The sequence below is a fragment of the Temnothorax americanus genome, unplaced genomic scaffold (genome assembly GCF_048541705.1).
Source record: "Temnothorax americanus isolate GAGA-0224 unplaced genomic scaffold, ASM4854170v1 Scaffold6, whole genome shotgun sequence".
In the NCBI taxonomy this organism is placed as follows: domain Eukaryota; kingdom Metazoa; phylum Arthropoda; class Insecta; order Hymenoptera; family Formicidae; genus Temnothorax; species Temnothorax americanus.
This window is the reverse complement of record NW_027509751.1, coordinates 3,835,468-3,859,198: the sequence shown is the minus strand read 5'-3', so window position 1 is coordinate 3,859,198 and position 23,731 is coordinate 3,835,468. Positions and strand designations below refer to the sequence as shown.

The following is a 23,731-nucleotide window of genomic DNA, read 5'->3' as shown; positions in this document are numbered from 1 at the left end:
CAATTTGGGTCATTTTTTATCATTTCTACTCAATATGTCGTTAATTTAGCTAAACCAATAGACGTGAAATATAATACCGTTTTGTGTTGAAACAATAAATTTCTCTCTCTCAATACATATTAAAATATTTAATTGTAATAAAATTTTGTATATGATTGTAATTTTTTGCATATAATTAATATATATCTATTTTTATATTTACTTATAAAATATTTTAAATTATATTTATATTAATACGTTTTCATATAAATATCATTACACGTATTAGTTCAATGTGATAGTTAAAAATAACAAAATGTTATTTAAATCGAGGTACTTAAATTTCATCTCCTTCAATATTTAACAGTGTACGCGGTGAGATAAAGATTTATCATAACGAACGCGTGACACGACCGTTATGATAACAATCAAGTAAATAGAAAATGTGCCAATATACACGCGGTTGAGCCGGATCTTTCGTGCCTAACAATAGACACATCTGCGTGAATTTATCTATTGTATCTTTCGCTTAGCAAACGATGATGATTTATCGTAATACGACGGGGATCGCGGCGGGAGGCCCGCTAACGACAGCTGTTCCCCGAAAGCTAATGTCATTAGGTTTCGGCGTTATTGGCTTCTCGTCGTCACGAATGTCGTCGACGCGATCGCGAACAATGTACGAACCGCGGCAAGATATTCGTTTCCGTCGAAACGCCACACGTTGAGATAAGCGAATTCTAAAGAGAGCCTCGAACCGCGCCGAGCATAAAAGACGCTCTTTGTTACCGCTCGACGCGGCGTCTCGCTGCCCTCGATTTAAAATTTCGTTGCACAAAATGCAACGTGAAACGTCGCATTCGGCCGGTCAGCGGGAATTCGGGCGTTGCGAGCGGAGAGTCGCCGTCGCTGAACCGGCGCGGCATTGTCCGCGGCGCGTCTTTCGTAAATTGAGCGCGCGATTCTCGCGATTCTCTCCGATCGGATCGCAAGATAAGATTTCCGGGTAGTCGCGCGAGCCGCCGAAACGTCGACGAGGATGCACGTCGTCGGCGAGTTTCGGCGACGACGACGCGGTTTCGAGTCGAGAATCGCGCGCGCGTGTTTCGCGATGCACTCGCCCGACTCACGGTATGCGCGGGTTATTATACGGAGCTGCGTTGCTCCATGCGCGGATCGTATAAACGCGTCGTAAAGAGAGATCGTAGTTCAGTTAGCGAATTGATCTCTCTTTCTCCTTCTCTCGGAGATATTTTCTTGACGAAAAACCTCGATAAACCTATAGGCTCGCGAATTCGTGCCGTCCTAAATCCATCGATGAAGATCAAGACTTTAATCTCGGTTCAACTTACTTTTGTCTTTTTCTAATAAAAGTAAGTTAAATCGAGATCAAAGTTAGTCCACATTGGCAGAAATGGACGTCACGTATAGAATGAGTTTCGTTCGTTTTGAATTTCGCCGCGTAGATTGACTTTAATCTCGGTTTAACTCGCTTATTATTAGAAAAAGAAAAAAAAGTAAGTTTCAACCGAGATTGAAGCTAATCTGCATCGCTATATAGAAATTGGCACAAGTCAACGGAGAGACGTTCTCTTCTTACATGGTTGTATATATATTTCAGGAATTTATAATTCACAGTTTTTAGCTTGCGGTTTATAAAAGATGCTTCACGCTTCTCATAGTTCTGAATATAATTTGGAAACGTTGAAGAGCGCGGCAAAGGCCGCTGAGACGGTCGTGAAATCGAGGAGCGGGGAAAAGAGCGCGAGCGGCGTATCGCGAACTTTTAACGCGGTTGTCGAACACAATTCTCCGCGGCGCGGCGCGATAAAACGAGCGAGATGAGGAAGAGCAGGCGGAGAAGGATATAAAAGGGAGGGAGGACGCTTTCGCTGAAAACGACGGCGCGTTTCCGGAAAGCGGAGCGATTACTGCGATTCCGCGAGCGCGCGGAGGCTCTTGTTAGACACGCTCGAGCCAGATCAAATTAAGTCGCGGCTATCCGACTTAATTAAGGGAATAGGCCTTTTTAATTGGCCACTCGGCCCGAACGGCTCGAAGCTCGTATAACGGGACGCCCGTTCGCCGCGGGTTGACGCGCCGGACCCGGCGAGATTCGACGGGACTTAATGAGCGGCGAACCATCAACCGTTAACGAGAACCCTCAAAAAGGGGAAGAGAGGGTTTCGCCCGCGTGTCCGAAAACTTTTCCGAAAACTATCCGGAAACTATCGGTGACCTTCTTATTCCGCAACGTGGATTCAGTTAAAGTCGACAAACTTTTAATTGCAACGGCATCGAGATCAATTAATATGAGCTCGGAATGCAGCGAATGAAAGACAGAGACGTCGCGCAAACGTGTTCTCGCGTGTTTCTATGTGTCATAAGTTTGATATCAGAAAACGGTGGAGGAGAGAGAGAGAGAGAGAGAGAGGAGAACCGATGCGACGATATCATATTGTTTCGCGCGCTTTAATTGAAACGCGCTCATTAGGGGAGATCGCGTTACCTACTGTTAAATATTAAAGGAGGGAACTTAAACCAATACACCTTGAGTTAAATAACGTTTTACTTTTAACTACCATGTGGGTCGAAATTTATTACTCAACGCATTGCAAACAGTATTATTTCAACTCCATTGTTCAAGTTGAAATTAACGACAATATTAGTAGTAGAATAGCGTTAAAAATCACTCAAATTGAATATAATTTGGCACCAGGAGTTTATCAGTGCCGAGTCAGGTCGCCGGAAACCCGTTCATCAATTTGGATCTCCGGAGATCCGCGCGCATCTCGTATCCGTCGAACCGGTTCCGGTTCCGGATACGATCCTGCGCACGCAATGCATGTATTATGAGACTTTTGGGAATGGTCGGCTGGTGACCGGTGATGTAACGTATTTTTTTTTTTTTTTTTTTTTTTCTAACGCTCGTAAAAGACAGAGGCATCCCATAGGGCATTCTCGACGTTAATCTCGCCCCCGGAGCTCGAAAATAACGCGGACGCGCTATCGCCGACGTATCGCTGGCCGACCGGCCGGCGCGAGGACCTCGGACGAGGTTCACCGCCCCTATACGGAAACCTAACCTAACCGCTGACAGTTCGATGCGCGTTCACCCTTGCGCGCTACCCTCCCCCCCTCTCTCTCTTTTTCGTTCAACTCCATGCCGAGTCAGCTGCGAGCGATGGGCCTGGATCGGTTTCGACTTTCGACTCGCTCGCGTCCGTCGAACGAGTACCGCGCGCACTTGTCTAAAGGGATGAGAGGAGCAAGCGAGGAGGCTCTCTTCGGATTCGCGACGCTTCGCGGAGTCGTCTCTGTGCAATTTTACCGAGAATATGAATACAAATGGAGAACGCTAATTGCAAGATGCGCGAGATGATACGCGCGGGATCACATCCGTTGATATTTTTTCCTCGACGAAAGCTCAAATATGATATCACGGTTCTTTTTATTATTCATTAAGAAGAAAGGGTGTTCTCAGCGTTCGAGGTCTTCCTCGCCGCGCGAGGGTGTCGTCGCCATCGCTAGAGAGCCGGAGCGGAGCGCGGGCTCCCCACCCTCGCGCGCTCCCGCGTCGTCGCGACGGGGCGTCGGGGCTCGGGGCCTGCCTGCCCGCTGCCTATAGGAGCGGCGCGGCGCGCGGCGGGCCTCAGCAGTCAGCTCAGCTTCGCTCAGTAGCGTCGATGTCGATCCGCGTGTGGTACGAGCTTGTGCTTGTGGTATAAGCGTTGCGCGCACCTCTCGCGAGTGCCGGCTGGCTCCTCTTCGTTCGCTCTCGCGACGACCGTCGTTCTCCCTCTTCCGCCTCCCTGCTCGCCCTCCTCGTCGTCGCCGTCGCCGTCTTTTCTCGTCTCTCTTCTCGCGCGACGAAACCGAGACGCGGCCGAGTCGAGTCGTAGTCGAGTACGTGCCGGGACCGAGACGCGTGTGTGCCGTCGATACGCTCGGAGGTGCAACCGGCAGGAGCGAACGCTCGAGGGAAACAGAACTCCGCGGTCAAGGAGAGCGGAAGCGGACGGGAGAAACAGAGAGAGAGAGAGAGAGTGAGAGAAAAGGAGGTAAGGAGAAGCCGGCGGTTTCAGCTTCCTGCTCGTGCTTATCGGCGGAACGCGGCGAACCGACGAGCGACGTCGCGAATTCCGGCCCCCGGATAACGCGAGCGTCCCGGCTCTCCGTTCTTCCGAACGTATAGGATGTCCCCCACGGGGAGGGGTGGAGGGATGAACGCCTGAAAACAATAACAACGCCCTGAACCGCCGGGGATCCGAGCGCAACGCTCGTCTTTTAAATGCCCTCGCGCGAGGAACGGGTTTTCCAGCCGCCCCCCGGCCTCCCCGGCCCCCCCCGCGACGCTCCTCTCCTTACCTCGGGCCGGTATCGCGTATAGTAGGTGAAGGTTCAACACCCCTCTCGGCGACAAAGGGCGCGCGACGCGCGACTCTCCTTCTCGAGAGTCTCTCGACGCGAACGACGCGACGTCGCGACGTAAACTCGAGCGTCGGGTCGCCAACACGAACGCCACGACGTACGTTATCCTTTTTTGCGTATCTATTAGAACCTTCGAAAGAGAGAGAGAGAGAGAGAGGTTGTAACCGAAGTATACTTGTATCTTTATATTAATTCAACTTCAATTGTTCTAACTTAATCGTTCTAACGTAACTCTATTATCAGTTACTCCCGAAGGTTTTCACGAAGGAAAAGTCGACCCCTAATGAACGAGAAGATGCGCGAGAGACGCCTCGATCCCGCTCCGGCAAAAGTTAGAATTTAAATCAAGCGATTAGATTCGTCGGACGAAGGCAAAGTCTCGGAGGCCAAACGGGAGAACAAAGCTTCAACCTCGGGACTCATCCCAGCGGTCTTTGAATCAACCGCGATCCAAGGCACCCTGTACTTCGTTTACGATCTAGGAAGAGTCGTTTGATCGTCGGTCTAACGCAAATGGCATCCCCCGGCGCGGCGGCAGGAAGGGCGGCGGACAACTCGATTCACCCGAATTCGGGCCGCGCGAGCGTCGATCAGGACAGGACGCCGGCGCCGCGACTCCCGGCAGCGGGACGAGAACGCGTTCGGGAACCCTGCGTAAATCCCGCGGGAGAGCTTGCGCAACCCTCGAAGGGCTCGCGCCGCCGAGGGTCAGTTCCCATGGAGACCGTGAGCCGGAGAGCCCTTCGAGAGGCGGGCGTACGAGCACTCGGCCCGGCGCGAGCGGCGTGAAAATTGCCCTGTCGACGCGGCGCCCGCGCCGCGGCCTTCGCTACTATTTTTACCGACCTTCGCGCGCGACAGCGGGGGTTGCGAGGGAGGATCGTTTTCGTGCGGAAGCACCGGGTGGTGAGTCACCCGACGTTGTGCTCCGACTTCTCTTCGTTTTGCCTGCTTGCCTGCCTGCCTGTTTGCCTGCCCGCCTTGTCCGCCCGCCCGCTGGGTGGGGTCGGGCCCGGTCGAAACGTAAAGGGCGCCGCGCGATGTGACGCATCGACGCCGCGACGCTTCGAGGGAGAAGTAACCGGGAAGAAAAGGAAGACGGAGTCGATTCACTTCTTTTCTTATCTTGTTTCGCCCCCGCGCTTTCCGATCCCGTGAGAATCGATTTGTTCTATTCGGTTGCACCGTCAAATATTAAAAGATGAAATTTAAATACCTTGAGTTTAAATAACATTTTTTTTATACTACCGTGCAAGTTAAAATTTATTATTTTACACAAAACATGATTATTTCAACGCCACTGGTTTAGTTAAAATTGAATAGAAGCAGTGCATGGCGACTTACGCAGGAATGGTTAAAAGTGACTCAAATTGAATATAATTTGACAGTGTTATCCGCGGTCCGTTAGCTCCGGTTTTCCTTCCATTCTTTAATCAGAATCGTATAGTCGAGATTTGCACGTAGGGGTAGCGTTAGAAACGCATGTATTTCTTACAACGAATCAAAGAAGATGCTATTTTCGGTCTTGGTAGCCTAATAATAATTTAATAAACTTCTGTGTGTGAATTTTTTGTATCGAATACTTTTTTTAACTCGGTAAACTGCGCGCTCTTATTATTTATATATAATGCTAATAAGAATTTTTTAAATCTGTAAAGATTTTATTGCCATCAGGTTTCGAATCCGGAAATGTATTTTTAATTGCGTAGACACGAGCGCTCGATTCTTTTTTTCCTCTTCGGGTGGCCTTTAACGTCAACTTAGGCCCCTTCACGACGGAAGGGTCAAGAGGCTTGATCAGCGCTCTTGAGTGTACCCGTCGAATTAGATGCGCCAGTGGATTCGTTGACGAAACGTTTGTCCCCCCGAGACCCTCGACAGATTCTGTCACTCGCGTATAGGGCAGCTAATTACGCAACGAGTAAAACGACGCATTCTCCTTATCGCTGGACGCGTTTTTCTCATCTTCCAGCGCGAAACGCACGATTTATGAACACGTTCTAAAAATTACATTAAGATTCCTCTTATTTGCGCCTCGCGCGTTTCTCGTTTAAAATGAAAATAAAAAGTGCTTTACGATGAAATAAGATATGCCCTTTCGGGGACTCGCGTCGACGCGATTTTCGGCCAAAACAAAGTCCATTGATAGCGCGTTGTTGTGCGAAAGGGAATAAATGTCTGGAATATAAATATGTAACGTCTGGGCTGGCGCTATCGCCGCGAGATTAATGCGCCCCGCGATTGCGTGCGTCCGTGGGAGTAATAACCACGCGGCCATTTACATTTAACCCGTTCGTCGTTAAGGCGGGGTGCGACGAATCCTCAGGTACTACGAAGCGTTATTTTCACAACTGCTCCGCGTCTGTCATTGCGATAGAGAAAGAAAACTGTTTTAACCCTTTATAAGTGCGCAGCTTTGCATACGTATACGAAGCGACTTTTCGATGCTCCGTGTGCTCTCCCTTGTGTAGTTTGAACTGAAAACGCGCAACCTTTGCACGTCTGGGTAAAGAACCTTCTCCAAAGCCCTTTTGGCCCTCTTCTTTCTCTTCTGGATGGGAAGGTCCGGAAGGTCGTTATTTATTTAAAAAAATACTCGGAAAAATTGCTACGAACAATGAAGGATTAACGACTTTGACAATTTTATTGACGTTAGTCTTCTGAGTCCGAGAACCGAATTTGGAATTTGAATTCGAAATATTCTAAAAATATATACTCAGAATGCTATGAAAAATTGTGCAAGGGTTAAAAATAATTTTGGCGATTTTATCGGTGCATTTTGTAAGTCCGAGAACCGATCTTGATTTGAAGTATATATTCTAAGAGTTTCATTATTGGGACTCGAGCTTTGTTAATAAACCCCACCTCGCGCGCTGCATATTTTCACCACAATAGCAACGGGTTAAATGCAAGGAGAATTGCGTGCACGCTCGTGCGACGGGTAATTTAGAAGTTGCGCTTTTTACACCTTTGCTCCGTCCTTCCGCTCGACGCAAAAGGGAATGCGCGATTCTGCGACGACATAACACACTCGGAACTAGTTTAGAACGGTCGGTTTTCACCAGCGTCGGTTAAACTTTATAATAACGCGGCTTGGCAATTTTCAAATTATGGGAGAAAGTGCAATCGCCATTCGACTGCAATTACCAAGACTGTAATTACGAAGATGCGCTCTCGGCCGTAATGTGCGAATATATTTTCAAATATGTTTTCACTCGTTTTGATTTAGAAAAAAAAAAAGAAAATTTAAGGCAAACCTTACCTTTGCCTTCCCGGATAGGAAAAGAGACCGAGAGTCGCGCCAATTAAATTCAATCGGAATCGTATCCATAAATAGCGAGCGGATCGCATTCCGAGTGGAACTCGAGTGGCACAAAAGCGATCATGGATTACGTATTATTCTCGTCAAAGCTAAACGAGGCGGACACTGTTACGTCGCTCCTCGCGCCGACGTTTTATTGCAGCCGCAGGTTTCGGACGCTTTGTAACGAGCCGCACGCTCGGCCAAATTTACCCCGACAGTCTCTCGACGCGTTAGGAACGTGTGTCTAACGAACGGCTAAAGGAACGCATCTAATTACACCGAGACATTTAATTTTACAATTAACGCGTCGCGCCGTCCCGAGAATCTAAAATTATATAAGGTCGCAGGCTTTGAAGAGGGTGGGACACCCCTATACACGGATAAATTGGAGTACCCAGCGCACGCGGTATTGCAGTATTGAGTATCGCAATTGCCGCGATCGTCCAAATTGCGGACGATCTCGGAGAACGCGGTTCGCGTTGCCGATCGTTGCCGATCGTCGAGAACGGACGGCTCGAAGCAGCCGCGCTGTCGCGCACTCAGCGTTACTTAAACCATCATCGCGACGGGCATTTGCGAAAGTCATCCGACGGCAAAAAGGGTCCCGCGGCAGGCGTGCAAGCGCGTAAAAAAAATGAGAGAAGGAAATGCGAGCACGCGCGAGAGTCACGCGCGCCGCGCCGGTTTCTTTGCCGCGGATTTTTCGCGGACAGGTCGCGGCTGCAACTTTCGAGCGGAATCGAAAAATTTCGCTCAAAGTTCCCGTCGCTCGCGCGCGTTCGGTAATTTATATTACTACGTATTGCGTTAATAATTTAACTCTACGAAAAGGACTTTACGTCGCTGTATAAGTCCGAAGATCGCCAAAATTCGATCGACATTTTTTAAATTTTCTTGTAGATATCGATTTTTACTTCGGACTTAAATTTTTTACTATAAAATGATCTTCGATCATTAACCTCCTCCTTTAGTCATAAAAGCACATTCATGGTTTCGACATAAGAGGGATGATATGTGAATGTGTAACTTTAGAGTTACACGTGACATCATAGAAAATTAATATGTATCATATCTTATACATATATTTTGATTCTCTTCAAGCGTGCTCCGCGTCACGAAGGGCGCTCATAACAACAAAATTCTGACGCAACAGAATTACGGCAGATCGTCCAATAGTGGGCCTCGTATACAATCCTCGCGAGACCACAAACGCCTCGGGTAACGGGACGATCGCGAAAATTTCTTTCCGGCTGATCTCCTTCGGATACACGTCCGTGGCCGTAAAAGAGCGATGTACATACATACGTACACCTCGTACATTACGCGAACGAAATGTATCGCCGCGATCGTTACGTGATGTAGGGATACCGGACGTCTGTGTACCGTTCGTTACATCCTCGCGCCACGCGGCTCGACACGGATCTTGCCCGCGGCGCTCTCTTTCCTCTCTTTCCTCCGTTTTTATTTACACCTATAATCTCTCACGCCGCGCCGCGCCGCGCCGCGCCGCGCCGCGCCGCGCCGCGCCGACGGCGCGGTCCTCTTTCCACGACGCATTTCCGGACGCGTTAACGGATTCCGTTGCCGGCGGCGAGAGCCGGACGCGGACTCGCTCGCGGGCGCTCGCGTGACTTCATCGCCGCGCCGCGCCGCGCCGATCCCGTCGGTAGCAGCTCTCGGCTAAATCGCACGAGCGGGCTCACGCTCGCGAGCGTATATAAAACACACCGCGGATTTTCTCCAATTAGTGCCGATATCTCGGAACGGGAATGCGAGCCGCGGCGCCATTCCCGCGATAATTCGGAGATAGGAGCAATTAATTAAACGCCCGAACGCGTATATATTAGTCCTTTTTATCGAGTTAAATATATTTTAGCGGTCGTCGTTCTCGTTTCGGTTGTAGCATTTTCACGGAGCGCGCGGTGTGTCGCTCCTTTTTACATTTTCCACTGATTAATCAGTGCAGAAGTCGGCAAACTGCGGCCCGCCGCCTGTAATTACTATGTTTTGAATTTTTATATTTTGAATTTTATTTAATAAAAAGATTGTGGGAATTTTTTTTGTTTTCCTCTCTTGTTACGCGAGTAGTACTTACGTAACATCTTGGATCTTGCTTCTTTTGGCCTGTAAAGTCTAAAATAGTTTTTATCTCGTCTCTTATATAGAAAAAAATTTTTGCCGACCCCTGCACGAGAGAGATAGGAGAGCACACACGTATTTTTTTTTTGTACCTTAATAAAATTTTTAAATAATTAATACATTGATTATCACACGGCGCTCAATTTTTTGTAAAGATACAATGCACTGTTAAATTCGTATAGTGTCAAATACTTAATTTGAGTCATTTTTAACAATTCGTCACCGATCCTACTCGTTAATTTAACTAAAACAATGGAATTAAAATAATTCCGGTTTTGTTTATTCGACACGTGGTAATTAAAAATAATGTTGTTTAACTTAAGGTATTATTATTATAGTTAAAATTTCATCCTTTAATATATTTAACAGTATACATTTCTACGGGGATATAGTTTTACTTAATTACATTACGCGATATTTTGTACGCTTGTGACAATGAAAATTCCACGGTGACGCTCAGCAAACATATACAGAACTCGCTGGAAGGTAACATCCGGTTAAACGTCTCATATACCTATACGTATCGCTGGACCGAATTCATCTAAAGGATACATCAGCTAGGTATACCTACATCGGTATCGAGTAACTCTGTTACGTGTTTTCAAAGAAAAAGATTAGATACGCTAGAAAGGGCCGAGCGAGGCTGCGGATCGAGCGAGACGACGTGCATCGTCGGTGTCCTCGGGCGATCGCCGGGTTCGGCCAAAGAACCCGCTTGCGGCTTTTCTTGGACCGATATCTGCTTCGCCATACGGCTCGCGTTGCTCGTCATATACGTTTGCGCTCGTAAAAGTGCCGGCGCACGCCGAGTTCGAGTGCGGTAAACTCGCGCCGCGCCGGGTATTTACCTATCGTTCTAAATCCGACCGGTTTCGCGGATCCGCTCTCGAGTCCCTTTTATCGCCCTAACAGCTGATTTTATTTATCTACCGTTTATTCGCGGCAGCAAATAGCAAGAGAATCAACATATGGAAGAATAAATAAAGTGGATAATTTATTAATGAGATAAAATTGATCGATCTAGCTCTGATTTTGATGAGCGATCCCGGTTCGTTCGCCGCGAAATCGAAGGCAGTTTGTCGATTTCCTTGCGATCGAGTCGAACGCGTCGCCACGCGTCTTCGTGCTATCAACGTTGTCCTCGTCCGCGCGCTGCAGTTGAAAGTATTTCCGTTCGGGTTCGTGACGGGAAAATTTAAGAGCGAACCCACCCGACCGCGCGTTGACAAAGCGACGCCTGCTTTCACTGTTCACGCTTGTAGCTCGGAATTTTTGCGCCGGATGAAATATATTTTTCACTCGCTGAGAGAATCATGCCCGCGACGACCTCCCTCGAGATATCGCGCGCGAGACGTCCCGAAATCGCGATATTTATGATAATGGAAAGCGTTAATAAGAGTTAAGAGAAATGAAAGCTAATATTTAAACCAGAAACAACCTTAGTGGCAATCACAGATATTTAAACGTTTATCGTCGTTATGGATCCCTTCCAATTAATTTCTCATGTACACAGCTTCCCACCCGTACGCGCTGGAACACTGTTTTAAATATGAAAGGGTGAAATTTTAAACCAATACCTTGAGTTAAGTAGCATTTTATAATTTTTAACTACCAATACTACCATGTCGAAATTTATGATTTTAATATCTGTAAAACAGCATTATTTCAACTTTATTGGTTTAGTTAAATTTACATTGTTTAATTAAATTAACGACATATATTGAGCAAAAGCAGTGGCGACCTATAGGAATGGTTGAATATGACTCAAATTGAGTGTAATTTGACACTATGAATTTAACAGTAAAGCTGTGAGTAATTCTTAACCCTCGGTTACCTCACCTGGGTCTGAGAGACCCTGCACGTTGTTAAAACGTGCAGGGTCTTTAAAACGTTCGTAAAACCCTTGTATTTTTTTTTTAGTCAGTATTGTGAACTTGAAAAAAAGCAATTTTTTCGTTTTTTTAGAAAAACACGTCTTCCTTCTTTTTAAATTACATTTGCATTTTTTAACTTGGAAAATAATCTAACTTGCACAGTTTTGTAGATCTTTAAAAGACGCATCGATTAAAAAAAAAAAGACTTCAAATTGATACATTTGTCTTAAAGATACAAGCTAGCGTAATATCGGGGTGTAAAAACGTAAGGTAACTGAGGGTTAAATATCCTTTACAGAGTTTTGATTCGCGAGGAGAGTAATTGGGCTCAAATTACAGCACGAACCGCTCTCTTTTTCGGTCTCTCTCGCGGTGAATCTTTCTGGAATCATCACGGTCACGCTCGGCTCGTAAAGACCGAAGGAAAGAAGATTCCTTTCACGAGTTCAAGGAACTCCTCTCTGTTATTCCTGGGCGTAAAACGCTTTAAAGACACGTTGCGGGAACTTGGCTTCAATGCGGGAAATTGGCGGCGCAACGTCCCCGTAATAGTCGCTTTAATGCGCGATCTCCCGCGCGGATGGATATCGCGCATTGATCGCCACGTGAGACGTGAGTCCTGGGTTTCGGAGTCTCTCGCGCATCGCGAGATGCACGGAATATAACGTACACCGCCGCGGTAGCCGGTTCAATGACACGTCGAGAGCGTTTCGTTTACGTTCTCTGCCACTTGCGCGGTAAATATCTTCGAGCCGTATAGCATCTCCGCGAATCAACTTCTTTCAGCGGCGAGTCTCCTCGACGAATCTCGGTCACGTCTCGGTGACGGACGCGATTAAGGACGCGAATCTCTTAAATGCGTCGATTTAGGACGTTCCGGGAGATAAGCTCCTCGGGCTCGTCTTTCCACGAGGGAGTTTCAGGTGCGGATGTGGCGGGGCGAAGGTTGATACCCTCTCGAGTATAAGCGCTCCTCGCTCGGCCGGTTGAATTAACGGTTAAAACCGCAACCGGGTGGCGAATGCCATGATTTAACAGGCACGAATTGATCCTAAGTGACCGCGGCGAGAGATTCTCGAGACGCGCGACGATCGATCGCGGACGATAAGGCCGGACGAGTTAACGCCATCGTCTCCAGTAAAATCGCGCGGACTTTATCGCGATGCAAATTTGCCATCGTCATATCGGATGGTATTAATTGTCGCTCTACGTAAATGCCACCGTCGAAAAAGGACCAATATTAACGAGAAGAATACTTATATAAATTGAAACGGTGATCCGAACGTTAGAATCTTTCGCATTCTGGTTGACCCCCGTAAGTTTTAATAAAGCGGAGATCCTCTTGTTAGATTTGAAACGCGACGATTTAATTAAATCTATCGCTCATTGTTAAAATCGTAGTGTCGAATTATACTCAATTTAAGTCACTTTTAACCATTCCTACTCAGTACGTTGTTAATTTAACTAAACCAATGGAATTGAAATAAAACCGTTTTGTATTTCAACACCAATGGTAATTAAAAATAACAAAATGTTATTTAACTCGAGATATTGGTTTAAATTTCGTTCTTCAATATTTAACAGTGCTTGAGCTTCGAGAGCTTTTCCGTTCGTGAAAACATGAGCCTCTCGCGCGTGGATATTTACGGAAAGTTTCTAGCGAAGTGAAAATCTCCAACGGACGCCAACGGTGCGTTAATATCGTATAGCGTATAAGACATGATGCGGCAGAATTGTGATTAAAACCGCGAGACCGGAGGCAAAAAACCAGGCTAAAACGCGGCAGAATCGCCGCGCGATGGACACGTACGACCGAAATGGACTATTACGTTTGCGCGTCACCATTAATCGGATTTAATAACATCAATAGTTATAACTATTGACGTGAAATGTCAATCTCGTATAAACGCTCATTAAATCCGGTTGTACAACACCAGTTGTTATTAATTACTCTACACTCTACATCCTTGACGAACATATGTATAGATATAAATCCGATTAAAAAAAAAAAAAGCGTGTAAACGCTGAACGAGTTATAATTGCATTGCCAACTTGAGGTAAAATTACAAAAAGTATATCTGCTGTATTTCTTTGACAAAATCAAGACTTAAAGATTTCTTTGAATGTATAGATATGTAGAAGAAACGAAACATTTTTTTGTGTAAACGAACGTGCGTTTTTAAGAAGTTACAACCCGATGTTAATATTAAACTTGATTAATGGTGACGTGTAAACGTAGCCATGGAGAAGTAGGCGAACGCTTGTCCGGCAAACAATAGCGAATGTTTCGCGTCCCGAGTCGCGGCGATGAGCGTCGGGATGAGACTCGAGAGATCAATACGCGCACCGGCGGATTTCTCAATCGACGCGCAATGTAAAGCCTGCACCCTCCCGCACCCCGCGTTCTTTCCCCGTGGATTTACATACTCGTGTGTGTGTGTGTGTGTGTGTCGCGCGAGTAATAAGCACGGTGTACATGTACAGGTAACCCTCGAATAACACGGTAAATAATTGCGACAACTCTACTTTTTTCAAGTATTTTGTTTTCTTCCCTTGGAACCAAATGCACAATTTTACATGAACATCTGGAGCCTTGAATTGCACACGGTTTCCAATAGTACGGAGCGTGATCTCCAAAATTGTCGAATCCTAAGTCTCGAATCACGCGGAACCAATTAACTATATATTATTATTCGAGGGTCACACCTGTATTTCCATTGTACTTCAATCGAGACTCGATTGAACAATGAATGATTTTATATACACACGCACGTAGAATCGCATACGCACGTATTATAGATCCGGCGCGCGGCTAGCTATATTGTGTAATTACATAATTATATACGGAGAAGCGAATACGCAAGAGCGCGAATGTGATGGAAGCGGAAGTGCGTAATTCGATTGGGAAGCGATGAAGTACGCGCCAGGGGAAGCGAACGTGCTTTCTCGCGTTGATTATCCCTCGATCTCGAGACAGGTAGATTCCGCAAATTCTCGCAAACGGGTTCTCCTTCGACTGCAGACGCGATCGAGCGTAATATCACCGCGTAATGACGCGCTCGGGAATTTGTTCCCTTTTTTTTATTTTTTTTTATTTTTACTACTTCGTCTTCGTGACACTCGAGACAATCGCGGCGTGCACGATACTGTTGAGACCGTTGTTTAATCACGCGTATTTGTTTCAGACGTTGAGAAGACACTTGGGGTATCGTTTCGGTAAAGCGAGAGTAACCGAGTTCGTTCCAGCTACGGCATCGCGATGCAGAGCAACGGTTCGGAGAATGTAGGATCCGAGAATGGAGTCGACAAATCGGGATGGACGGTACGTACACGAATAATCGGTCGAATAGGCAAGTCAGTTTTAATGTAAACCCAAGCAGCTTGCCGAGGCTACGAAGACGTCGCGATAACGGCAACGCACGAAGATTGGGATCACCGTAATCCAATTTACTCTTCCTCGTCTCCCTTGTATAAAATTACCCCGCGAATCTAATCGCAACTGAATTACGAATAATATCGATAATCATAACGGTGAAACGATCATTTTTCTTCTTCTACCTCTTACTCTTATTTGAATTAATTATTCAACATTTAATTACTCGATATAGACACGACAAATGTTTTAATTTAATTTAAATTTCAAATTTTAATTAAAATCAATAGTAAAAGAGTATAAATGAGTTACACGGTGATTGACGTGAGATGTTTTTCAGGTTGGACTGATCAACGGAAAGTTTAAGTATCTAACGGCGGAGACGTTCGGTTTTAAAATCAACGCTAACGGGTCGAGCCTGAAGAAGAAGCAACTGTGGAATCTGGAGGGCAGCGAGCATCAGGTTTTCCTTCGCTCGCACTTGGATCGATACCTAGCGGTCGACCAGTTTGGCAATGTAACGTGCGAGAGTGAGGACTCGTCAGATCCGGGATGCGCTTTTCAGATACAACTCGCTTCCGACGGTACTTAGACCTCACCTTGTTTAATTTGCATAAAACATCGGGATATTAGAGATATAGAAAATCCAGTTGCGCTCTACAAATTTTTTCGTATCCTCCAAGTCAAGATATCTTCTTCGCAAAAAAAAAATAGTAGATACGTTAAAAGACATATATATTGACCGAATGGTGAAAGGGGAACGGAGGAAAATCTTAACAATTCCGACTTTCGACATTGGGATAATATAATTTTCGCATCGCAATCGTTCAGAAATATTCGATTTATCGAACTATCCTTTAATCAAACTGGCCAAAGTATAAGAGGCTATTTTTATCTTCTACCGACTTGGCGTCTGCCAATCAGACGGTTATTCCAAACATCCGGCCTCAATCGGGGCTCCGTAATGAATGAGTAAACGTATATCGGCGATTCTCTCAAGGCATGGCAATCGTGACAAATTGCAGGCAGCGGACGATGGGCTCTGAAGAATCTCCAGAGGGGCTACTTCTTAGGCTCGAGCCAAGATGAATTGAAGTGTACCGCTAAGGCCCCAGGCGAGGCGGAGTATTGGCTCGTGCACCTCGCCGCTAGACCGCAGGTATATACCCTAAGTAGCCCGTTGCGTCTCGAGATTTCGCGAAGCGTTTACGGCGAACCGTTTTTGCGCAATCTAGTCTTCGTTACACGCACAACTTCACTTAATAACTGTATTTTCTCAAGCAACTGATTTTCCCCGACAGTCTCGATTTGTTCCGGCAAATTGTTCGTTATTCTTTTACGATTGTATATACTGTATCTTTATACAGGGTGACGTTGTACCATCGGGCATCTTTTCGAGTTCCTTCGATTAGTTTGAAAATTGATTTTTTTTTTATTGAAACTCAAAAATCCGAGATACACTGGGCGTTTCCAGAAACACCCCGGATACATAATTTTTCTGTTAAAAATAAAAATAATAATTTTGATGAGACAATTGTTGAACTTTCCAAAGTCAATTAGGCATTGAGACTTAATTGTCTAGGTGATAAGCTTTCGATAAGCTAATCGGGCGATTTAATTATTAAGGTGAATCTTCGATCGGCCGGAAGGAAACGTTTCGCACATCTGAGCGCCACTCAGGACGAGATCCATGTGGACGCGCCGGTGCCCTGGGGTGAGGACACCCTGTTTACCTTGGAATTTCGCCCGACGACAGGCGACGACGACAGTCATCATTCTAAGCCCGAGGGCGGTCATTATGCGCTACATACTTGCAACAATAAATACCTCGCGCGTGATGGCAAACTCCTGGACGCCTGCACGCGAGACTGCCTGTACGCCGCGGAATTCCACGCTGGTCTTCTCGCCCTTCGGTAGTCACACAATTTCTTTACACCTCTTCGTGTGCCGTGAATAAAGTCTTTCTTAATTAACAATTATCTCATATCGGCGAGCGTAAGGAAGAGATGCGATCGTTTCAAAATTGAAATTAATTTCAACATTAATTAAACATTTTGACGAATTAAATTAAACTGAGTTGAATTAATTTCGATAAATTAAACTTTTGCAGGGATATACACGGCGCGTACTTGGCACCGATCGGAAGTAAGGCCGTTCTGAAATCGAGATCAACGACCGTTACACGCGACGAGCTTTTCTCGTTGGAAGAATCTCTGCCGCAAGCGTCCTTCGTCGCGGCGTTGAACCAGCGATACGTTTCTGTGAAGCAAGGTAATTTCTAGACGTTTAACGATCTTCCGTCGTGAGATGTCGAAAGGTAGTTAAAAATTATTGATTGACGTTCCGATTGATTAGGTGTCGACGTGACGGCCAATCAGGATGAGATCTCCGGCCACGAGACATTCCAGTTAGAGTTCGACCGGGTGACGAAACGGTGGTACGTGCGAACGATGCAGGACCGTTACTGGACTCTGGAGGCCGGCGGCGGCATACAGGCGTCAGATCATAAGCGCTCGTCGAACGCGCTCTTCGACCTCGCGTGGCAGTCGGACGACGGCACGGTCGCGTTGCGCGCGAATAACGGCAAGTTCCTGGCCACTAAGCGATCCGGACATCTCTACGCGAACGCCGACTCATTGAACGGCAACGACTCCGACGCCGCCAAGTATTACTTCTACCTGATGAACCGGCCCGTGCTGGTGCTGCGATGCGAGCAGGGCTTCGTCGGGCCCAAGAGCGCGGCCAGCCCCAAGCTCGAGTGCAACAAGGCCGTTTATGAGACGATACGCGTCGAGCGATGCGAGCGCGGCTTAGTCAGATTCAAAGGTGATTACCTTTCTTCGATTCGCAAATTCGTTCATCGCCGCTTCAATCAACCTGAATTAATACTTTATCTACATACTTTTTTTTCACATATAATCGTAAAATATAATATACAATATTTTATTATATAAAAGCATAATATATAAAATAATATAACGTGAAGGAGGGATGACTGCTAATTGCATATCACTAAAAAATATTCCAGCCTTCCAGTTCACGTTCGTCCGGATTGATTCTATCACACATTTGTCCGTTCATTGCAGGACAAAACGGGAAATATTGGCACGCGGACAGCGAGGGAGTAACCGTGGACTCGGACGTGCCGTCCGACGGCTTCTACCTGGAGCTGCGCGAACCGTCACGGATCTGCATCAAGTGCTCGGACGGCCGGTATCTCACCGCGGGCAAGAACGGCGCGCTGCGTCTAGGCGAGTCGGATTACGAGTCCGCCACGAAGTGGGAGTTCTAAGGATGGAAACGTAAATGCAACGGGCAAGATGTGTATTCCACTGCCTCCTCAGCTTTGTGGTCGTAACTCGCAGCATCCGTATCCCCGGGATAATAACGACGAGAGATCGGCGGTTCGCGCTGCTTCTTGCCGCGTACTTAATTGAGCATACCGCGTCGCGTCGAAACGACAGTTTACAGTATTCGACGTTCTGCTCCAATATATACTTTTCTTTTGCTCTCGGTAGAGCTTCGTGGATCCGCAGTATATTCAAGACTGACGGTTTCATCCCGCAACCGCGCGATAGTCCGCGCAAAAGTCCGAGAGACGTCCAAAGGACCGGCTATTATAACTACGGTCTATTTTATACGTAACACACACTTTTATATCTTTATATATTTATAGGTATATACAGTTTGCCACGCTGCGAGCTCAAATTTATATCGACATCTTTCGTGTGCATTACGTCCATTCGTAATTCTGCGAATCGCCAATCGCAGAATTGATGTAACGATCGTCATTATATACACCTATTTTAGTTTATGTTGTCTTATTCCGAGATAAAAGGAATTTATATGATAATGTGATCAGTGAGAGATCGCACGTCCAGAGAGGAGCACAGATTTTGCTTTCTGCTCACAGCGTGGTGATGAGTTTTTGCTATCGTTATGGGTACATTTTTTATATATCAGATTATTTAGATGGATATATAGAAATAACAGTTAAGAAGGCGCAATTGAAAGAGAGGCAGATCCAATATCCAATCACTGCCCCCCCCCTCCGGTTAGATCGGTATTGATCCTTCCAGATTTAATTACCGAGATATATCCGTTACGATCATAAGTTAAGGAAAGCTCGTTTAACGAGATGCACACGCAGTTTCGCTACTACCCCGCTTCACACGTACATACTAGCCTACCGCGTATGTTAAGTGAATGAAATATGCCGAATTCTCTAAGGCTTGGTGATGGAAAGATTCGCACCGCACGGATTTGTGAAATCCTGTTCCGCTTTTTTTCTTATGTTTATTGGGAGCGATACTTCGACGCGTTTTTTTTTTTAGCAGTAAGATAGATTTCATGTCCTCGCTCTTTTCGTAAACGACGAGCAAAATTGGCAGGATCTTTTTATGGATTTAGGAACTTTCTAGTATGTCGAGTAAAATTACACGAAATGTAAGAGAATAGATAAGAGAGAGATAGAGAGAGATAGAGAGAGAGAGAGATAGAGTGAGAGAGAAAAAGATATTAAGTTACATCAGTCTCGTGTAAATATATGTTTGCCTCTTAATTTTAAACTAAAGCAAAACACGAATGTGAAGCGGGCGAGAAATATATGTTCGTTGAATATTTTAACTCTTTCGACAAGATGTTGCTCAGATGTTACATGTCTCGATTCACTGACGGCGATACACACATATTACTCTCTTAAATATACATTATGTAAGCGACAGTATCTCTTTTTACTACTTTTTCACGGTAGAGCCGTATTAAGAACAATGGATGTAATAAATTAAAGGATGTAATAAGACAATTTTTTTTATTGGTCACGACTTTGTCGCCGAGTTATTTTTCCCCAGCCACAAACGCAGTTCCTTTCGCAAACTGATTGTACATATATACAGGCTTATATACAGAACGATATATAAAGGATGATTCATGTCTATTGTACTCAGTTTTAGTGTGAATTCTTGATTCTTCGACGTTTTATACTGACTGATTTATACAAATATCGTAAGAGAAGTCATCTTTGTTTACATATCAGTTTGAACAATTTATCTACACGTTAAAAATTAAACTCTTAACGGTTAGTTAAATTCATTGCTATGCAACATATCATAAAATATCTGTTAAAAATGCTGACTTTTCACGTCAACAACAGAGAGAACTGTGTCGGATATTAGCAAAGTGGAAATTGCAATAACAAATTTATACTATCGTATAAAATATTTACTCAGCTGCTTCAGCCAGTCGTTGTCTTCTAGCAGCTCGATCCTCAATCTCTAGATAATGCTTGTTGAACATTATTTTCAACGTCGGATACATCAAAGGCAACAGCGGCAACTGCGACAGGCTGATGTGCATATTGTCGTACGCGATGCCGACGTTATCTAGTTTAAGGCCGTTCGTGTTATCCGGCAGGTGAGGTATGACCGCGTAGCGTTGACTGAAGTGCGTCAACAGCGTGAACTTCGACCCCATCTGCTCGCCCGCTTGTATAGCCTGCGAGACCGTCGAGTGAAACTTCAGTTTCGCTTCCTCTATCAGATTGTCCTCCATCGTCGCCTCGTGGATGAGTAGGTCGCAATTTTGACCAAGTTTCACAAGATTCTCACACGGCATAGTGTCACCACTAGAAATATATCCATAATTTACGTGTAAAAAAAAAAAAATAAAACATTTATTTTTGAACTAAATTATAAAATAGTTAAAAGATTATGTCTACACAGTTGAATGGACAATTAACTTGAGATTTTGAAGAAACATTCATGAGATTACTTACCTATATACTATTTTTTTTCCGTTATGAAGGGTCACGGAAACGCCATAAGCATAAGGACAATGCTTGACGTACACCGTCCTCACGGCTTGCACGTTCAGCGTGTTGTACATATTTCTGTATTTATGCGATGATGGATTGTGCATGTCCATGAAGAACTCGCTGTTCGAGACCAGCGTGAGTCGTTGTAAGATAGGCTCGAAACGTTTGTGATACATCTGCAACCACGCGGCAATGTGCCCCGGCGCGAACAGATACAACGGGTCTTGCGTGACTTTCCCTCTCTCTTTCAGCACGCCAATCAATCCGATGTGATGATCCGCGTGCATGTGCGATACATATACCGCCTGGAAATACAATTCGAGTATTGTCGAGAGTTGTCGCTGCGGAATTCACGAAAACAATTAACAATCGTCGTACCTTGATCGTTTTTAGGACGTTGGGCGTCTCAGATCTCCCGTAGATCCTCGCTATCTGCCCGAACGTGCCCTCCCCGCAATCTAGCAACATGGTGTGGTCCTCGTCCACCCACAGGAGTATGCCGCTCGTATTTCTGACCTTGCTCGGTATGCTGGAGCCGGTGCCCAGCATGACGATCTTCGGATACTCTTCGCCGACAGGCAGCGTCTTCGTTCGGGCGCTGATGTCCGCTTGCAACTCCGCCAACGCGTCTAAAATGCCATCAATCTCGAAAACCTCGTCTACGTATTCCTTCGGGTGCAGTGATACTTCGTTCTCCGTGTCGAACGTCAACTGCGGCTGTAGGTGGATGGTGTGATGCGTTCTGGGACGATGTATAATGGGCAGATCTTCCGCCTAAAAAAAAAAAGAATAACTCGTATATATATTTAAAAAAATTTTTAATCCTTTTTAGATGATCTTAAATTTTATTCTTTAGATACTTTTAAATTTTAAAATTCTTAAATACACTTCTGGAATTAAAGAATGAGTTCGATGCTGTAAAAATGTGCCTCACCCTCGTCCTCTTTTGAAAGCTCTCCTCGTTTAAGAAGGGGAATATCTCGGGATGCAGCATGTGGAGTTTATGCTGATGCCTGTGCACCGCCTCGGTGCCCATGCACTCGTTCTCCTCGTTCACGACTATGTGACGCGTACCGAGACCAAATTTGCCCATCCAGTTCACGTAGAGAGAATTGTCCATCACATTTTGCGGCGTGAAATGAATGACGCAGTACGGTACATCGTCTTCGGTTGCCGTTCCCGTTTGATGCCGCGCAAAGGCAGGATGATTTACAAAGGACTCCAAGTAATCTTCCGATGGACATTCTACAACTGCACACGAGATAAAATTTAAAACAGGGAAAAGATTTAGCCTTTAAAATGAAAGCTCAAATGAGGATTCTCTATCGACATACTTATAAGAGTGGGGCCTGGCGTCGCCGGCGAGCAAACATCCTTGCTCAAAACGACCGTGCCGTCAGGAAGAGTAACGTCATTGCCGGCTTTGAGCAAGCCGAACAAAGGACCAGGTCTCATCCCTTTCTCTACACATTTCTCCAAGCACAACGTGCCCGCTCGAGGATGCAACTTGCAGATGAAAGACATTACGGTCGACATTCTCTTATCAGGCCTCTGCTCGACCTTCAGTATCTTCGGCTCCGTTTCCGCTACTCTATCAGGTACTCGCTTGCCGTTTGAATTAGTCTTATAATCATAGTAATTGATGTTGTCGACCACCTCTCCTCCTATATCGATAGGCACTGCATCCCGCTCACCTGGTTTCGTAATGGAAACATATGAAACTGACATCACTGGGTCCACGTACGGCTCCGACTCGTCGCACTTAGCCTCGTGAATCTTCAGAGCATGCAGCAACGAGATCTTTTTGATGGTATTGAACACGTCCACCATCCCCTTGGGGCCGTGCACGTTGATCGTCGGCACCCCGGCGTCCTGTATCGTCAGGAGCATCCCCGGCATGCCACCCAGGTTATTCCAGGTCGCCGACGTTACGAACACGTGCTCCAACTTGATCAGCTTGTACTTGTGCTCGAACGCCAACCTCTGCGTCCCCTCGCCGCAGTTGAAGATGTACCTGGTGTGACCCGCGGTCAGGTAGACGCATCTTGACGTGCCGTAGGCCCCGCTGCCCAAAATCTGCAATTGGTAAATTTCGTTCGAGACATGCCACCGGAATGTCGAGTCGACCTCCCGTTTCGCGTTCTACCAACCTGCAACGACACCTTCGTGTTGCCGATATACTTGACCGATTTATCTTTCAACTTCTGCCTCAGCCTCTGTATGCCGAGCATCTGCTCGACGGAGCGCGGCATGTGGTTGTGGCGAATCAGCGAGAATCGCTTGAAGAGGACCGGCAGCTCCTGCCGCAGGCCGCGACCGATGGGGAAGAGTGGCAACGTGCGACAATTACGCTTTACGTGACACACGAGCGAGCACACGTTGGGCCTCATTCGTTAGGTATTCTTTCTTTGTTACCGTATCAGAAACACTCGCCGTCAATCGCAGGCATGTAGGAATCACACGTGCTACGGTGCGAGTAAACAGTCATCGCACCCCTGTGCTTCTGATTCTGATGCAATCTCGCAATCCATAACCTGCAATAACCAACCAGCAAGCAACAAGCCTCGGAACACTCGCGACACCTATCAGTTAGTCTCTCAGCACTTATTATTTTTTAAATTTTAAAATAAAGGCGAAAACGCGTGAAAAGTGAAAAACTTTGCCATAATAGTTAAAATAGTTATAAAACTTTAAAAATTTTTTAAAATTGAGATGGTTTGTAATTTTATATTATATAATGTAATTTTGTAATTATAGTGTTATTTTTATATTACATACACATAAATGAATAATGGAATAAGGATTCAGGCTTAAATAGA

General features: G+C 45.8%; 2 protein-coding genes across 5 annotated transcripts; one reads left to right on the top strand and one right to left on the bottom strand.

The window, feature by feature from the left end:
• The first annotated feature begins 3,614 nt into the window (after positions 1-3,614).
• Singed (fascin domain-containing protein singed) lies at positions 3,615-19,920 on the top strand. Of its 4 annotated transcripts, XM_077420237.1 has the most exons (9): positions 4,395-4,507; positions 4,654-4,741; positions 14,913-15,049; positions 15,441-15,684; positions 16,126-16,259; positions 16,727-17,013; positions 17,211-17,371; positions 17,456-17,926; positions 18,187-19,920. In XM_077420237.1, exons 3-9 carry the CDS (start codon positions 14,987-14,989, stop codon positions 18,390-18,392), a joined length of 1,566 nt encoding a protein of 521 aa, XP_077276363.1. In that variant the 5' UTR covers positions 4,395-4,507; positions 4,654-4,741; positions 14,913-14,986; the 3' UTR covers positions 18,393-19,920. The 4 variants fall into 4 exon arrangements, with proteins under 4 accessions (XP_077276362.1, XP_077276363.1, XP_077276364.1 ...); XM_077420236.1 differs by lacking the exons at positions 4,395-4,507; positions 4,654-4,741 and adding an exon at positions 3,615-4,040; XM_077420238.1 differs by lacking the exons at positions 4,395-4,507; positions 4,654-4,741 and adding an exon at positions 5,131-5,316.
• Positions 19,894-23,462, bottom strand: Rnasez (ribonuclease Z). Its single transcript, XM_077420232.1, has 6 exons — positions 23,063-23,462; positions 22,247-22,988; positions 21,847-22,163; positions 21,291-21,686; positions 20,874-21,217; positions 19,894-20,723 (listed from the first exon to the last, which is right to left on the bottom strand). The coding sequence occupies exons 1-6, from the start codon at positions 23,300-23,302 to the stop codon at positions 20,321-20,323; spliced, it is 2,442 nt and encodes an 813-aa protein (XP_077276358.1). The 5' UTR covers positions 23,303-23,462; the 3' UTR covers positions 19,894-20,320.
• Between the last annotated feature and the right edge of the window lie 269 nt (positions 23,463-23,731).

Coding starts and splice junctions, on each gene's coding strand:
- Singed (XM_077420236.1), top strand. CDS start 14,987: ATGCAGAGCAACGGTTCGGAGAATGTAGGATCCGAGAATGGAGTCGAC. Junction 17,014..17,210: donor GCTGGTCTTCTCGCCCTTCG/GTAGTCACACAA, acceptor AAACTTTTGCAG/GGATATACACGGCGCGTACT. Junction 17,927..18,186: donor CGGCTTAGTCAGATTCAAAG/GTGATTACCTTT, acceptor CGTTCATTGCAG/GACAAAACGGGAAATATTGG.
- Rnasez (XM_077420232.1), bottom strand. CDS start 23,302: ATGAGGCCCAACGTGTGCTCGCTCGTGTGTCACGTAAAGCGTAATTGT. Junction 22,164..22,246: donor GCCAGGCCCCACTCTTATAA/GTATGTCGATAG, acceptor TCTCGTGTGCAG/TTGTAGAATGTCCATCGGAA. Junction 21,218..21,290: donor ACGTCCTAAAAACGATCAAG/GTACGACGATTG, acceptor TTGTATTTCCAG/GCGGTATATGTATCGCACAT.